The 18,458-nt window shown below is 34.7% G+C and overlaps 1 protein-coding gene across 2 annotated transcripts; it reads left to right on the top strand.

Annotated features, from left to right (window-relative positions):
- The first annotated feature begins 1,234 nt into the window (after nucleotides 1-1,234).
- Nucleotides 1,235-17,252, top strand: LOC110699866 (cold-responsive protein kinase 1-like). 2 transcript variants are annotated; one of them, XM_021877383.1, is made up of 7 exons: nucleotides 1,235-1,815; nucleotides 3,209-3,350; nucleotides 3,658-3,764; nucleotides 14,147-14,357; nucleotides 14,558-14,795; nucleotides 15,782-15,932; nucleotides 16,808-17,252. In XM_021877383.1, the coding sequence occupies exons 2-7, from the start codon at nucleotides 3,278-3,280 to the stop codon at nucleotides 17,198-17,200; spliced, it is 1,173 nt and encodes a 390-aa protein (XP_021733075.1). In that variant the 5' UTR covers nucleotides 1,235-1,815; nucleotides 3,209-3,277; the 3' UTR covers nucleotides 17,201-17,252. The 2 variants fall into 2 exon arrangements, with proteins under 2 accessions (XP_021733075.1, XP_021733069.1); XM_021877377.1 differs by having other exon boundaries at nucleotides 1,236-1,815; nucleotides 3,649-3,764.
- Nucleotides 17,253-18,458: the final 1,206 nt, after the last annotated feature.

The following is an 18,458-nucleotide window of genomic DNA, read 5'->3' as shown; positions in this document are numbered from 1 at the left end:
GCCGAGGAAGGCCCCTCCGATGGCGAAGTCTGTACAATGTGTAGAGAGAGAAAGCTATGCAAGAGAATTAATTGCTTGAGGCTTATGTGAATGAATGCAATGTAAGAGGAGTGAAGGCTTTTATACCTTACATAATGAGGAGAAATGGGCTTGAGGCCAAGTGGACTGACCACGCCATTGACTTGACTTGGCATGGATTGGATATTTTGGCCCTTGACCTTGGGCTTTAATTGAATCATTTATAGACCAGGCACACTGTGAACCTTGGGTATGTAAAATCTTTTGTAAAAAAAAATTATACAACATAAAAAAAAGATTACAAAGATTTTTCATAATCATGATTATAATAATCATGCATTATCCTATTAATATTATCAAATCCATACATAACCGATCCTTAAATTATCTGTGGGAAATTCTACACCATACCCCTGAGGTATTGACTATTCCACATTATACCCCTCCCTTTGAAAAGTTCTACGCTGTAACCTCAAGGTCCCAAAAATGATTAAGATGTACCCCTGCCATTATCCCTCCGTTACATGTTGTCGTTAGTGGGGCCCACTTTACACCTATTTATTTTTTTTCTTGATTTTCGTGCTAAAAAATGTCTCATTAAAGGTTTTAGGGGTCATTTTAGCACCTAAACGATCCAAATTGAGTTCAGATTTTGCAAAAATGTAACGTAAAAGCCCTGTTTTATGAATTCTAAATTTAACTATGAGAATTCTAATTCACAAAACGAGGCTTTTACGTTTTTTTTTTTTTTGCAAAATCCAAGCTTAATTTGATCCCTTTAGCCCTAAAATGACCTCTAAAACCTTTAATGGGACATTTTTTTAGCACGAAAATCGCGAAAAAAATTAAATAGGTGTAAAGTGGGCCCCACTAATGGCAACATGTAACGGAAGGATAACGAAAGGAGTACAACTTAATCACTAACGGAACCTTGAAGTTATATCGTGGAACTTTTAAAAGGGAGGGTCACAACCTGGAATAGTCATACCTCAGGGGTATTATGTAGAATTTCCCATTATTTATTTGTTATCCTTTAAGCAAATAAACAATTTGATATATTTAATCTTTTATTGAACTAAAGTAAATTTGATTGACTAGTAGCAAACATTAAGGAAAGGATATTAAGTATAGAAAAATTATTCTTTCTTCCAAAAAAAAAAAAAATAAATAAAAATTCTGTACAATTTAAAAAAAAAAAAAAAAAAAAAAAAAAGGTAAGTGAACACCAAAATTCTCAACATTTAATAACATTCTAACTTAATGCCAATATGTTGAATGAGACACGTATATATCATGAGAACGAGGAAGTAAGTTGAACTAATGATACTATATAAATCAATGAATGACAAAAAAAAAAAAAAAAAAAAAAAAAAAAAAAAAAAAAAAAAACATTATTCTGGCTAACAACTTAATACAAATCCACACCGTATTAGCTGGTCAACAGCCTGGTCAATTTGTTGAAAAGAAACATAAAATATTAATCACACTTGTCTTCCATACTTTCTCCTACTCTGATAGTCTGATGAGCAGACATTGAATTTCAGGCATTCCTCCGTTGACCATTATTACTTTTTTTTTTTTTTTTTTTTTTATTATTATTTTCTTTTCGCATTTGCCGTGTTTTTTTTTTAAAATTTTTTTTTGAATAAGTTAACATTTCTTTGGTCTGCTAATGAAACCCAAGTTTACAATTGTACCACCTTAATTTGTACGGAAACATTTTGAAGACTTTTCTTCCTCTCCCTTTTTTTGTGCAAAGAAATTGAACAGCTTTCATAATCAATTCAAGCATTCAAAGTAAGTTCTATGATTTTGGTTTCATTTATGTTTGTGTAGTTTGTAGAGTGTAAAGTTATGATTAGAAAGGCAATGATATAGAAGGGATTTGATCTCAGGTATTACTTAACTAACTTAACTAGTTGATATCCGAAGATGGTTTATGTAGATGATGGGTTGATGATGGATTGACATTGGATTGGGTGGAATTTTAAATTTTGGGATTGTGTTGGTTTTCTATGTAATAGTTTTGTTTATGGGGTTTAGTTGGCTTCAAATGATAGTTCGATATGTAACTCATATAAGAATTTTAAGTTCTGTTGAAATTCTGGTTAAAGTTATGTTTTGTTTGAGATTGTTTTAGAATTAAAAAAGGTGCACTAAAATGTAGAATCTTGAAGTTGTGCAGAAATTTTGAGGGTTTATATTATTTAGAGCTAGATTCTTCAAGTTGTGTAGAATTTTTGAGGGGTTTAAATTATTTAGAGCTAGATTCTTCAAGTTCTGCTGAATTTTTGTGGGGTTTAAATTACTTAGAGCTAGATTCTTCAAGTTTTGCAGATATTTTGAGGGGTTTAAATTATTTTGAGCTATCTCATTACATTCTTGTTATTATGAGAGGTTTAAAGCTTTAAATTATTTTGAGCCATCTAAATTACATGTATAGATTTGTGTAGTTTGCAATATGATGAATTTCTGTAGTTTGTAATATGATTATTATGTGTAAAATGTACCCTTCAAAAAAAAAAAGAAAAAAAAAGTGTAAAATGTATAAGATTGAGAACGGAAGAAATTTTGTTAGTCCAATTTGTTTTCTTGACTTAGTTGAGGAAAGTAAGGTTCTTAGATTCAATTTTAATGATTTTGGTTTTCATAAGGACTTGTTCATTGTCTGAGTGTGCTTAAATAGTAATTTGAATTGCTTTCTTTCTAGTTATTAAGTGCACCAAACTTAAGGTTCTTATTTTTCAAAGTTCGGAATTTTGGTCTACGCTTGTCTCTTGCTCGCTGTTCTATGTATTTAACGGTTTAAGGCAGTAATTTGAATGACCCTTCTTCTAGGTATTATGTGCAGTTTAGTGCAGTTAGCGCAAATATCTGCTAAGAACTGATGTTTCTTGAGAACCCATCTCACCGTAGTGTCACACATGGCTTAAACATAGGTAAAACTTATATACAGGCATAGTGATAACTATGTACAATATTCATTTAAGGACACCTACTAATTTCATTATTGCCTCCTTGTTACAACATGGTTTTAGCATAGCAATCTAGTTAAACTTTGCAATGAATTGTAATCGAATTATTTATAGATTTTTCATGTGTACTGTTATACTACGTATATAATATGCAGTATTTATTATTTTCCAGCTTGTGGTATTTAATTAATGTTTGAGCAAATTCTATTTTGCAGGTGTTTTGGTAATTTTGTATTAATAACTTTTGGTTATAAGGAAAAATATCTTCGTTGTGGTTACATAGTATGCCTTGTTTCCCTTGCTCGTTTGGTAAAAGAGTAGAGTCTGCTGTAAGAACTCCTGCTGCTGCTGCTGAAGGTAAACGCTTAGTATTTAGTCATAGCATGTAATTATTAAAATTTTATATCTTTTTACCAATATATATGTAATATGTTTTTTACGTAAGGTTCCTGAGGTGCTTCCAATTCAACTACTATTTTAAAGAAGTTTCATGAAATAGTAGAGGGACTACAAATATTATACTATTATATAGGATGTCTATGTCCAGTGAGTCGAAACTCGAAACATATTGAAATCCATGCTTATCAAGATTATTAACTGCACTAGTTTCACTTTCTCTTGTTTGAGGATTTCTGATTGATTTGTTTAATGGCAGAATTTGCAGGAGTTCAGAATGTAAAGCAATACAGCTACAAAGAACTTAAAGTTGCTACTGATGACTTCTGTATAACCAACAAAATTGGAGAAGGTGGTTTTGGGTCTGTGTATAAGGTGACAACTTTTATAATGCTATGTTAGTTGAGACGATTAATACAAGAGGGGGGGGGGGGGGTTGAATCGTATGGAGTTCCTAATGACTATTTTTTTTGCGGATAAATAAACAATGCGTATAGAAACTTAAGCAAACACACAGATTTTACGAGGAAACCTTCCAGGGCCTAACTGGAAGTAAAACCTCGACCCTACCTTAGGGATTTCAAACACAAAACAATTCACTATAATAGGGCAAACACCAAGTTACAACCTATTAAACACAGACCTTTATTTCACAAGTTCCTCACTGGACTTGCTACTTGATAGGACCCTATCCTACCCAATCTAAACACCACACTTAGATTCACTCGTACCACCAAACGACTGCACGTACTATCAAAGTACACAACACTCGTACCACCCCAGTACAAAACACACAGCCTCACCAAGAAGCTTACACAAATCTGTATGCAACACAAACTATAAATATCACCCAAATAACTCAACCAATACAAATATAAGACGCCTATTATGATAGGTAAGCAATGCACAAAATCCGAAACTAATATGATAAGTTAAAAGCTTGGTAAACTTACTCAGTTAAAGCACTGTGATTTCTCCACGCATAAACTCACAAAAAAACCTAAAACATTTTGCTCTCTACTATTTATACAAGTGACACTTCTATAGAATGTAGGTTTTCTAAAAAGATAAATATGTTAACTTAACTTTTCTTTTTAAACATGGTTTTAGTAAATCAAGTGAAATAAAATCTTTTCCGAAAATAAGTATAAAAGATATTTATTAAGAAAACTTATCTTTCTTAATAAACTGACTTTAGAGAAAAATAATCTTTTTAGAAAATCTTTTCCTAAAATCTATCTTTTATTATTTTCCAAATTTATTTTATTTACCAAGCAAACTTATCACGTTTCTAATAAATTTCGTGCACTAACCTACTTACCATATTTACAATAATTTCTAAGAATAAAACCTTAACTCTGTTAGGGAACGTTCTTGTTAGGGAACTTAGTTCTTGTTAGAGAACTCTTCCTCTGATTTGTTTAACTTCTTCAATAAAGATCTTCTTCATGTCTTCTTAGATTCAGATGGTTCTTCAATCACCAAGATTATTCTGCACCTTGACTAATCACACACTAGAGAGTCTTTATTTGATGAGTTTGCTTTTAGTTTAAGTTCCTCATCATCAAAACCTTTATGCTTCAACAATTTCCCCCTTTTTGATGATGACAAACTTAAGCAAACTCTAGAACAAGTTAAACAAAATAGAAGGTCGTATTTTTGATTTTTTTTTTAAACAGAAAATAAACACACACAAAACAAAAATAAAATAAAACAAAATTAAACAATAAAACAAAAAGAAGCAAAAACAGAAATAAACTGATAAACTAACTAAACTACTCGAGCATCATATCAGAGAGAAATCTGATACTTTATCAACTAAAACCCAGAACAACTATAGCCTCTAAGTTTGCTTCATCTTTTCCCCCTTTTGGCTGTATCAAAAAGTCCTGTTTTTCAAGGTATTAAGCATCTAGCCACAGCCCCACAAGCAATTCATAGAGTGTGGGAAACTGATGGCAGCGCTGCTAAGCTACCTCAAGTAAATTCTACCTTTCTGCATAAGTGTTCAATTCATACATAAACACACAAGTATAAGCAAAGTTCCAACTATTCATTAAAAACCAAAAGATTTATCATCCAGTTGAACAATTTAGAAAATTTACAAACAAAATTAATTGTTCAAATACTAAAAACAGAAATTAAATTTGTTCATGACTGAAACAGAGAAAATAGGCTAGGCTAACTATAGATTGAAAAGGAATAGGGTAGGCTAGGTTTCAAGGAACTCCAAAATTTTCTTGTAGTTCTCCTTTGTCTGTTGTGCAGAGGCTTCCAAATTATCTTCAAGACCCTTGAGTTTCACCAGGAACTCCTTCCTGTAGAGCCTTGTTCAGTTCTTGCTCTTGAAACTTCTTGTGCTCTTGAAGTTCCTTGTTCTGTTTTAGCATCAGCTTCTTGAGTTCCTTTAACTCCTTCCCCTGCTCCTGCACCATCTTTTCCTGGGTCAGCATCAAAACATAATCCTTCATTTGATTCTCAACCCTTTCCATTCTATCCACCAATTTAGCAACTTGCCCATTGAGGATATTTTCCTCAACATCCAACTCCAGTGGTTGTTCCATACTGGTTTGAGGAACAACACTGGCAGAAATTCTCGTGCTCTTTCTCTTTCTCACAGGCTGCCAAGACACAGCCTTCTCCTTCCCCTTCCCTGTCACTTTCTCTTTCTTTTTCTCTCCCTTCTCAATTTTTTGAATTTTTCCTTGCACAACCTCCAAACTTAACCCAGCTAGAGTTTCCTCATTGATCACATTTTAGGCTTTTCATCCAAAGCCCCATATTTACCCTTCAGAACTACTCCAACATTCTCAAATACAGCAGACAAAATGGCTCCATACCCCACTTTTGTCCTACTAGGAATACAGTGTGCTAAATGCTGGTACATTAAAGAGGGAAAATTAACCTTAATCTTCTTTGAAATGCAGAAAATTACTGCCATATCCATCAAACACGCTTCCCCCTTTTTAGCAGTTCTAGGCAAAATAGTCTTCTTCACAAGATTAAACAACAATTTGTTTAAGGGACTTAGATCATTGTGACTCATGACCTTCTTCCCCTTTTGACCACCTAAGGCCTCAACAATGTCACCTGTCAAATAGTTACCTACATTGACACTTCCCTTTCCTTTAATATAAGAATCATACCCCTCAGTAGGTGTTTTCAGAATTTTACCTAGGGTTTCAATGTTCAATTCAATTTTTACCCCATTAACAACACTTGAAATTACCCCTAATTTTGACAAAATTCATTCATAGCAACAGGGTACAGATAGTTTAAACTCTCGACAACAGAAATTCCCAACCTTGAAACTTGATTAAGTCAAGAAATTCTAAAAGCTTTCCTACACCAAACTACATCAATGCGGTGTCCTACTACATACCTTCCAGCCTGTGACTCAAGTTCCGCTTGATCAGTTATCTCCTCTTCTTCATCTTCTTTTTCAGATTCTTCTTTTTCTGAATTGTTCTCTTCTTCTTTATCCTTTTCTCCCTCACTCATCTCTTCTTCCTCTTCGTTCTCTTCTTTTGTCTCTTCTGAATTTTTGCCTTGAGCAAAATCGTCCACTTCCTCGATTTGCTCTTCAAGAGACTTCTCACTTTGTTTCTTCTCTTTCCACTCTTTTAGCCGTTGAAGAATACTTGAGACAGAGGATTCCCCTTGATCACTCTTACTTTCGACTTCTTTTGGTTTCGGAGGTGATTTTCTAGGGTTTTCGGGATTTTTATTTGAAGTAGAGGATGACTTGTAGTTTACCATGGCTAAGGGAGATGTTTCCTCTTGAATTGTATTTTCGGAGTATTGAGAGTTTTCTGAGGAGACGATTTCAGCAATGATCACCATTGTTGTTTTAGGGGAGGTTTTAAAGGTTGAAAGGGTTTTTACTGAGAAGGGTTTAATTGATTTGACAGTGAGGTGAAAGGAGTGGGTGAAATCAGCTTTTATAATTAATGAAGCGGTGTGAAGGAATTTAAGAAGTTTCACTATTCAGTCTAATTGAACAAATTCAATTAATTTCTCAAATTTGAAATTACTGGATGAATCTTTCAAAAACTTTTCTTTTCAAATTCAATTAACTTAAAAGAAGTTTCTATAAAACACAATTGGAACACGCTTTTTACATATGTGCAATGTACATATTTAATAACTTATACAGTTAAGCAATTTAATGAACTTACCTTTGGTAGTTAACAACGGTGACACTTCAGCTATGCTTATCACACCAAAATTGTGGTAGATGCTCTTTTTGCTCTATTTCCATTATTTTTGAGTTTGCCATATCTTGGAACTTCAGAAGCAATTAATTCAGCTTGATCATTCCAAGTTCCAGTCTCAATTTCTCAAATCTTTCTCTGTTCAAGGGTTTGGTCAAAATATCTGCAAGTTGATATTCCGTACTACAAAATTCCAATTTAATGTTCCCTTGCTCCACATTATCTTTTAGAAAGTGATGCCTAATGTGGATGTGTTTTACCTTGGAGTGCTGAACTGGATCTTTAGAAATACATATAGCACTTGTGTTGTCACAGTAGATAGGTACACATTCAAAAATAAGACCAAAATCTCTAACATGTTTTATCCAGAGTACTTGTGAGCAACATGATGCTGCTGCCACGTATTCAGCTGTAGGTAAAGCAACTGTGTTTTGCTTCTTGGAACCCCAAGAAACTAAACACGGTCCTAAGAACTGTACCATACCTGAAGTGCTTTTTCTATTCACCAAATCACCTGCATAGTCAGCATCAGTAAAGCCATGTAAATCAAATGAGTCACTTCTAGGATAGAAGAGACACAAGTCATCAATTCCTTTCAAGTATCTAAGGATTCTCTTTACTGCTTTCAGGTGTGACTCCTTTGGGTTTGCTTGGAACCTGGCACATAAACCTACACTGAAAGATATGTCAGTAAAGTAAAGATCCTATCATACCTCTGTACATAGGTTGATCAACACAAGTTCCAGATTCCATCTGGTTGCTATACCCATTGGAGTATCATTTGTCTTAGCATTTTCAAGTTTGTATTTCTTGATCAGTTCCTTGATATACTTTTGTTGATGGATCATGATTCCTTTCTCAGATTGCTTTATGCAATCTGAGGAAGAAATTTAATTCCCCCATCATGCTCATTTCAAATTCTCCACTCATCAAGTCAGCAAAATACTTGCACAAAGATTCATTAGTTGCACCAAACAGAATATCATCAACATAAATTTGTACGACTAATATGTTAGTTCCATTTGATTTTAAAAACAGAGTTTTATCTATTTTGCCACGTTTAAAACCATTTTGTAATAGGAACTTTGACAATCTTTCATACCATGCTCTAGGAGCTTGCTTCAGCCCATAGAGAGCTTTGTCAAGCTTATAGACATGGTTTGGGAACTCTGGATTTTCAAATCCAGGAGGTTGTTCCACATAGACTTCTTCATTTAGAAATCCATTTAGAAAAGCACATTTTACATCCATCTGGAACAACGTAAATCCCATGTAAGCAGCAAAAACAATAAGTAAACGAATAGCCTCTAACCTGGCTACTGGAGCAAATGTTTCTTCATAGTCTATCCCTTCTTGTTGATTGAAACCTTGTAAAACCAGTCTTGCTTTATTTCTGACAATAATACCATGCTCATCTAGCTTGTTCCTAAACACCCACTTTAGACCTATTGTCTTCTTATCTTTGGGTCTAGGTTCCAGATGCCATACTTTATTTCTTTCAAATTCATTTAGTTCAGCTTGCATAGCATTAATCCAGTCTGCGTCAGTTACAGCTTCAACATAATTCTTAGGTTCCATATAAGATAGGAATGCATAGAATGCACAGAAGTTCCTAAGCTGAGATCTAGTCTGAGTTCCTTTTATAATATCACTCATGATTGCATCAACAGGATGTGATTTCTGATGTTTCCATCGTTTAGGAGTAAAGTCCTTCACTGGATACAATCTTTCCTGATCATGGTTGACTGGTTCTTCTGTAGGAACTTGTTCTTGAGCCTCAGATGGAACTTCAACAGGATTCTCCTAATTCTGATTCTGATCTTGTTCTTGAACAGGAGTTCCTGGAGCATTCTCCATTTCTGGTACTTCATTTGCTTCCAGATTCGTTTGCTCACCAATTTCCACTTGCTGCTTCTGCAATGATGTTGATTTTTCATCTGGATTTGTCTTGCGGACAAGTCCAATTTCAAAATCATTATCACACTCCTGTACATCATTTAAAGACTGTTCAGTTTCATCAAATATAATATGTACAGATTCCTCAACACACATTGTCCTTTTATTATAAACTCTATATGCTTTACTATTAGAGGCATATCCTAAGAATACAGCCTCATCACTGCGTTCATCAAACTTTCTCAAGTTCCTTTTACCATTGTTATGAACAAAACATTTACAACCAAAAGATCTAAAGTAAGAAATATTAGGTTTTCTCCCTTTGATCAGCTCATAAGGAGTTTTGTTGGTAATGGCTCTAACTGATACTCTACTAAGAATATAGCATGCAGTATTCACTGCTTCTGCCCAGAAGTTCCTAGGTAACCCACTTGAGATCAGCATTGTCCTGGCCATGTCTTTAAGGCTTCTGTTCTTGCGTTCCACCACTCCATTTTGTTGAGGGGTTCTAGGGGCAGAGAAGTTGTGATTCATTCCTTGTTTAGTGCAGAATTCATCAAATTTCGAATTTTCGAATTCTGTGCCATGATCTGATCTGAGGTGTATCAATGGATTACCTGTTCTTCTCTGTTCTTTCTTTACAAAAGCTACAAATTCATCAAACGTTTCATCTTTACTCACAAGAAAGAAAACCCAAGTAAACCTTGAAAAGTCATCAACAATAACCATAACATATCTCTTACCACTTCTGCTTTGGATTCTCATAGGACCACATAGATCCATATGAACAAGTTCCAAAGGTCTTTTGGTACTTACCATTTTCTTGGACTTGAAAGAAACTCGAGTCTGTTTTCCTCTAACACAAGCATCACACACTTTGTCATACAGGAACTTAATACATAGAAGACCTTCCACTAGTTCCTTAGATCTCAATTTATCAAGTAGAGTAAAGCTTGCATGTCCAAATCTTTTGTGCCATAATAAAGGATCATTCTCAATGACACTAAGACATGTTAAACTGCTATTAGGAACTTCGTTAAGATCAACCAGATAAGTGTTTCCTTTACGAATTCCTTCTAAGATGATGTTCCCAGTGTCATTATGAATGATTCTGCACTTATTAGAAGTAAAGCTTACAGAGTTACCTTTGTCACAAAATTGTGAAATATTTAACAAATTGTGTTTGAGGCCCTCGACCAAAAATACATTATCAATTGTATGGGAACTTGACCTTCCTACTTTGCCAATAACAACTATATCTCCACTCATGTTATCACCAAAGGTCACAGTTCCCCCGTAGTAGGCATCCAGTGAGATAAATCTAGATTTATCTCCAGTCATGTGCTTAGAACAACCACTGTCGAGGTACTAAGTGTTGTTCCCCCTCGCTGGAACCTGCATGAGAAATCAAACATTAGGTTCAGGAACCCAGGTTTCCTTGGGTTCCTGTGTAACAACAGTAGGTTTATTCTTTTCGATCCAAATCTGTTCTACATGCTTTTTGTTTTTCTGAGTACTATTTTCTTTCTTAGGACACTTAACTTGTTTGTGTCCAGTATTTCCACAGAAATAACAAACTATACTACTAGACAGGTCCACATACTTCTTTTCTTTTTGGAACTTCTTTTTGAAACCCAAACCTTCTATTCTTTTGGTTTGAGCTTTGGTGATCCAGTCAGGAACTCTGTATTTTACAGGTTGTTTGCCTTTCCTGGCTTTCTCAAGTTCCCCCTCAAGTCTTGCTTTATCCGCTTTTATATTTTCCAAGTCAGATTTCAGTTTTTCAAAATTCGGATATTGAGCAAGTGGAGGAACTTCAGAATCAGGGGCATTCAGACAGAGTTTCATCAAAGATAGTTCCACATTTAACATTATGTTATCATGTTTTAACCTGTCTATAGTTTCTTTTAAATAATTATTATCATCGAACAGACTAAAGAATCTATATTGAATATCAAATTTCAGATTATCAACCCACTTACTGTTTTTTTTAAAAGTAACCAAAGCTTCATCACTTTTATGTTTAGCTTTATGCAAATCTTTAAGTTCTTCTTGAATTTCCAAGACAATTAATATTAAGTTTTCTTTGGAGAAATGTCTAAGTTCTTTTCGAGAAAACCATACCTCAGACTCTAGTTCCTTCAGCTTTGCCTTTTCATCAATTTTGGCGATCAAACATAGATGAGCAATTTCCTCTAATGGTTGCTCTTCCTCTTCCTCAGAATCTGAATCTCCCCAAGCAGCTAACATGGCTTTCTTCACGTTGTCCATGGTGAAATAAGGTTTGTAGACTCTTAACTCTTTGGATTGCTCCTTGCCCTTGGTCTTTCCTTTCTCACCGTCTGGTAATGGACAATCTTTAATGAAGTGATCTTTTGAGCCGCACTTGAAACATGTTGTGTTTCTGGAACTTGCATATTTCTTGTTCCTATCGAACTTCTTGTAGTTCATCATCCTTTTGAACTTTCTCAGTAGCATTGCCATTTCTTCTTCATCAGCTTCTGATTCCTCTGAGTCTTGAGCCTTAAGAGCCAGACTCTTGTTTTTGGAACTTTCAGAGTTTGAACTCAGATGTAGTTCATGAGTCATCAATGATCCAGCTAGTTGTTCCATGTTAAACTTTGTGAAGTCCTTAGCTTCCTGCATAGCAGTAACCTTTGACCTCCATCGTTCATCTTGTGGTAGACTCCTCAAGATCTTCCTAGCCTGTTCATCAACCGGAATGTGTCTGCCAAGGGAATTCAGTTCATTAATAATATCATTGAACCTAGTAAACATTTCCTCTATAGTTTCCTTTGATTGCATTTCAAACCTTTCATATCTAGACATCAACAAATTAATTTTAGAACGTTTTACCTCATTTGTACCTTCATGAGTTACTTCTAGTAGATCCCAAATCTGTTTAGAAGACTTGCATCCCATGATACGATTATGTTCATGAGGTCCAAGTCCACAATGCAAATACTTTATGGCTAAAGCATTCAATTTCAGTTTCTGATAATCTTCTTTATCATAATCAGAAATAGGTTTAGGAACTACCTCTTTCTTTTCATTGGTTATGGTTATTTCAAAATCACCTGCTTCAATAACATGCCAAACCTGGTAATTTTCTGCCTTAATAAATATCTCCATCCTGTTCTTCCAGTAGGTGTAGAACTTACCATTGAACATGGGTGGACGTTGGGTAGAATACCCTTTTTCAAGTTTCTCTTTGTAATTCATCTATCCAGGAACTTACTCAACAAAGTTATTCGCTTATACGAGAATACCTTGCTCTGATACCAATTGTTAGTTGAGACGATTAATACAAGAGGGGGGGTAAATTGTATGGAGTTCCTAATGACTATTTTTTTTTGCGGATAAATAAACAATGCGTATAGGAACTTAAGTAAACACACAGATTTTACGAGGAAACCTTCCAGGGCCCAATTGGAAGTAAAACCTCGACCCTACCTTAGGGATTTCAAACACAAAACACTTCACTATAATAGGGCAAACACCAGGTTACAATCTATTAAACACAGACCTTTATTTCACAAGTTCCTCATTGGACTTGCTACTTGATAGGACCCTATCCTACCCAATCTAAGCACCACACTTAGATTCACTCGTACCACCAAAGTACACAACACTCGTACCACCCTAGTACAAAACACACAGCCTCACCAAGAAGCTTACACAAATCTGTATGCAACACAAACTATAAATATCACCCAAATAACTCAACCAATACAAATAAAAGACGCCTATTATGATAGGTAAGCAATGCACAAAATCCGAAACTAATATGATAAGTTAAAAGCTTGGTAAACTTACTCAGTTAAAGCACTGTGATTTCTCCACGCATAAACTCACAAAAAAACCTAAAACATTTTGCTCTCTACTATTTATACAAGTAACACTTGTATAGAATGTAGGTTTTCTAAAAAGATAAATATGTTAACTTAACTTATCTTTTTAAACACGGTTTTAGTAAATCAAGTGAAATAAAATCTTTTCCGAAAATAAGTACAAAAGATATTTATTAAGAAAACTTATATTTCTTAATAAACTGACTTTAGAGAAAATAATCTGTTTAGAAAATCTTTTCCTAAAATCTATCTTTTATTATTTTCCAAATTTATTTTATTTACCAAGCAAACTTATCACGTTTCTAATAAATTTCGTGCACTAACCTACTTACCATATTTACAATAATTTCTAAGAATAAAACCTTAACTATTATTGATGCGCCGCACTCTGATCAGATGAATTACTTGGGCTCCAAGCATATCAAGTTCCACCAAAGAACTTAACTGCCAGTCTTCAAGTTCCCGTTAGGGAACGTTCCTGTTAGGGAACTTAGTTCTTGTTAGAAAACTCTTCCTCTGATTTGTTTAACTTCTTCAATAAAGATCTTCTTCATGTCTTCTTAGATTCAGATGGTTCTTCAATCACCAAGATTATTCTGCACCTTGACTAATCACCCACTAGAGAGTCTTTATTAGATGAGTTTGCTTTTAGTTTAAGTTCCTCATCATCAAAACCTTTATGCTTCAACATGCTATCACATTATCAGCAAAATAATATTTATGAACGCATAGAGAATTTGTTTAATCGACATCTTTGAAGTCAAATCAATTTAAAAAATATATATTCTGTTTGCAGGGAAAGCTTAAACATGGAAAGGTTGCTGCCATCAAAGTTCTGTCGGCTGAATCGCAGCAAGGGGTTCGTGAGTTTTTGACTGAGATAAAGGTGATCTCAGAGATACAGCATGAAAACTTGGTCAAGTTGTATGGCTGTTGTGTGGAGGGGAGCCATAGAATACTCGTTTACAACTATCTAGAAAACAACAGCCTTGCACAGACTCTACTAGGTAACTTTTACACATTTTGTCCATATTAGTAGTTAGTACCCTCATCATATTCATATAAGGTACTTTTTCTAATGACAGATTCTAGAAGGGTGTGTTTGCAATGATTTTATGCATATACTTACGGGGAAATTTCTTCATCTGTTACTAATTTTAAGTGTGCAAGTATCTCAAGGATAATAACTTAAGCTTTGTAATCATAGGCAGGGGAAACTGTAGCATTAAGTTTACTTGGAGAATACGTTGGAATATCTGCGTAGGAATAGCTCGTGGGCTTGCTTTTCTTCACGAAGAAGTACGTCCACATATAGTGCATAGAGACATCAAGGCAAGCAATATCCTGCTCGACAAAGACCTCACTCCCAAAATTTCAGATTTTGGTCTTGCGAGGCTTATGCCACCCAATGCCACTCATGTTAGTACACGGGTCGCTGGCACATTGTGAGTGAGAACTTATTCTTTGTTTGATCTTAATCTTCATTAAATTCCTTGAACTCAGAATGGATAATATGAAGCAAATTAGGTAATCAATTTTTAACACGTTGTTAACGATCATATGTTCCTATTTTATGCCAAATGCTTGGTCTGGTCAGGTAAATATATCAATATACCTCTGCCCTCAGTTCTGCCAGATTTGGTGTTTTTCTGTGCTGCTAAAATCTTTGTTCTTAGTGCTCACTTCTCTATAAATACTGAAGTAATATAGGAAGTATTGAATTACCATATCAAAAATCGCTGCTGCACTTTGGTCCTGCGCTCTTTCCTTTCAAAGAATCTCTAACAATACAAGAACATAAACTTCCATTTAGATACACCAAATCAGACATAAACTCCTAGGTAGTTTAGGTTATTATCCATTTGGCTCTTGTTTTCTAGATTGTTTAAGTTGCTTTATAAAGAAAAAAGGTGGAAGCACAAGCATCAACGTTGACCCTATGTTCTCAAGAATCCCTATCGATATTATTTCTCTCCCAAAACTTATCAGTTCTTCATGATTTCTACGTTGTGTACTCTATTTTTAAACAGTCTTGTGCAATGGGACTGAAGTTATTGTGAGACCAGCAGACCAGGGTGACCTTATTTTCTATCTTAGTGGTGAGTTCTTACTTCTTTGGGAGGTTTTATTAAACAATGTCTCCCAATTAGTTTTCGGATAATCTCACCCAAGATTTTCTTATACTTTTATTCAAGCAAACAACCAAGGAAACTGTAGGTTTAAAATTCGACTTGCTACACCACATTCATTAACTGTCATCTTTGCATGTAGCAGTACTTAAATCATGCAGCGAGAGTTTTATATATTTATTTTATTCAATCAATTGGTTTATAAAAAGTATACCATGATGACATTCTCCATAATATCTTTTATAGATGTGTATTATTTAGCTCTCCTCTACATTTTGTGATTCTTTCTTCTTCTTCTCCAGAGGCTATCTGGCTCCAGAATATGCAGTAAGGGGGCAACTGACTCGAAAAGCAGATATATATAGTTTTGGTGTTCTCCTGGTGGAAATTGTCAGTGGAAGATGTAACACGAACATGAGAATGCCAGATGGAGACAGATATCTTCTAGAGCGGGTAAGAGTTTATTCAACAGTAGATGTAACTGCTGTGACAGAATAATAGTTGAAATGATTATTCATAATTTCATGTGTCTTGATCACTTTGTTTAATATCTTCTCAAAAGCTAGTTAATTAGCCTAGCTTATGATAGATTATTTGATTCTGAGATCTACAGAATGTCAACATGCACCTTTACGAGCATTACTAGGTAGGAGTAGGATCTTGGTGACTATTGAAACTGTTCAATGCATTGTTGGAATGGAAGTTCAATGAGTAAAAATCTTTTTCTATTTACAATTTTTACGAAATATGGTTGTATGAATACTCGTATATATTACTCATATTTTGATATCTGGCTGAAGATAATGTTTTTGTGTTCACACTTAATTATGTTGAAAGTCACAACTGCTCAATTTCAGCTTTAATTCACTTTGGATTAAAACAAGTAAATCTCTTACTTTATCTTGTAGTTCCTCTGCTTTTCATTTCATGGGTTGATGGGGTGGCAAGGAATCTATGTGTTTGTAATGGAGCTGTGTTCAATAGTGACAATTGGTGATTGGTCCAACTTTCCCAATTCCCACTGCCATGACCTTAGCGTACAATCTGGGCTGTTTCCCTCTCGACTTTGGATCTTAGCACCCAAAAAGTCTGTCTTTACCACTTCTCTGCATTGGCAGATTGACGAGCATATGGTTGTTAACCTAGCTTAGTGAAAAAGATCAGCACCTGCATCTCAATGTAATTGACTTGCTTCTAAAGGGGGCATATAAGGGAAAAGTCAAGTAGAGTGACAATGGATATAGGAGTCAATTTGTATTAACTAGCCGCATCATTTATGAATTCTGTGTTGTGACACTTTCTATTAATAATCACATGTTTTGTCACAGATATGGGAATACTATCAGCGAAGGGAGCTTGTAGAACTGGTGGATATATCATTAGAAGGGCACTATGATGTAGAGGAGGCTTGCAGGTTCCTTAAGATAGGCCTGCTTTGCACCCAAGATGCTCCCAAGCTTCGACCAGCCATGTCCTCTGTGGTGAAAATGCTGACAGGTGAAAAGTGCATCGATGAAATGAAGATAACAGCACCAGGATTGCTCTCTGATCTTTCTGAAGTTACAATCCGGAACACCCACGACAACGCTGATACCAGAACTACGTCTGTATACAAAGATTTATACTCCAGCTCAGACAGCATGAACAATTCAACCTTTTCATCTGGAGCTTCAACTAGTGCCACATTGACATTCACAGCAGTTAAAGAAAGAAGTCTGTAAAATTCTGGATTGAATATTTCTGAGAATCCCATGTCAATGTACTTTAATTTGAAAGTATCGGAATTCAAACAGGTGCACATAGATAAGATTAGTTCATTTTTTTTAATAAACTGATAATGAAAAGTAATATACATGTTTAATGCTCAGGGAGATCTTGTACAGCCAAAAAGTTGCAACTAAGATGTGAAAAATTAAAAAAATTTCGAATATTATGTAGCCAAAGAAGTTTCTTTTTTGTTTTTTCATTTTTTGGTAGAAATTATTTCCTTGGAGTTTACTTCAAACTATCTTCTATGACTTTTTCGCATTTTTTCCTCCCGCCAATGCAAGTTTCAAATTGAATTTTGGGTTTTTCTAAGCTATACCCTCGTTGGTTGTTGAGTTTCTTATATGTGCCCACGTGTTTTCAAAATTATAGGATGTACCCTCCAATTTAAGGTGTTTATTCATCTGTACATTATGACGTAAACCCAACGTTATTAGTTGTGCTAGATGTTGATTACTCCATTTTGAAGAGAAATTTAACGCCTAACTTAAGTTAGAGTTATATAAGGAGATTAACATTTAGTATATTTTGTTTTTCACATTTTCTCATATACTCTTTCTTTTTTGTTCTAAAAGCAACTATTGATATGTAAGATAGAAAGTGCGCGTTTCCTCTGAACAAGCTTGGCAATCATGGCAATGGGCACACATACACAATCTTCCTCGAAAATTGTGCAAAACAGACAAAAATATACACAAAAACACAAGAATATAAAGAAGAATAAAGAGAAGAGTGATAATAGAGAAATAATTGAGGACGCAAATGTGAACCCAAAAATTGAAAAATTCATGGAGGAGCAAATTCTTTCACCAAAAGCTTCAATGGAAGAATTGGAGGAGTGAGGGTTTGAGATAAATTTTCTAACTGGGTGAGTGCAGTGAAAGCTAGCTTGAAGGTCAAATTGAATGTGCATTGAATGTGCAAGGTAACCCAGATTTCCAACCGTGTTGATTCTACTTCTAAAAATTTACTAGAAAATTTTGATGCTTTAATTGAGATGAATGATGAACAATCTAAAAATTGCTGATAATGTACACCTTAATTCGAATGTTGATTACATTCAAACTGATTTGAATGATATTTAAGAAGAAATCAATTTTTGAAATTTTGTTGTTGCATGCTATCTTTGTCGGGCAAATCCTCCGATTATCGTAATAAAGGGATTTTTCAGAAGAATTTGGAGGAATTTGGGGGTTGATAAGGTGTGTTTAA

The sequence above is a fragment of the Chenopodium quinoa genome, unplaced genomic scaffold (assembly GCF_001683475.1).
Source record: "Chenopodium quinoa cultivar QQ74 unplaced genomic scaffold, ASM168347v1, whole genome shotgun sequence".
Classification (NCBI taxonomy): Eukaryota; Viridiplantae; Streptophyta; class Magnoliopsida; order Caryophyllales; family Amaranthaceae; genus Chenopodium; species Chenopodium quinoa.
This window is presented reverse-complemented; position numbering and strand designations above follow the sequence as displayed.

What these genes read in the sequence shown, in the direction of transcription:
- LOC110699866 (XM_021877377.1), top strand. Translation starts at nt 3,278, where the DNA reads ATGCCTTGTTTCCCTTGCTCGTTTGGTAAAAGAGTAGAGTCTGCTGTA. An exon ending in CCTTGCACAGACTCTACTAG is followed by an intron (nt 14,358 to 14,557) that starts GTAACTTTTACA and finishes TTGTAATCATAG; the next exon opens with GCAGGGGAAACTGTAGCATT. An exon ending in ACACGGGTCGCTGGCACATT is followed by an intron (nt 14,796 to 15,781) that starts GTGAGTGAGAAC and finishes CTTCTTCTCCAG; the next exon opens with AGGCTATCTGGCTCCAGAAT.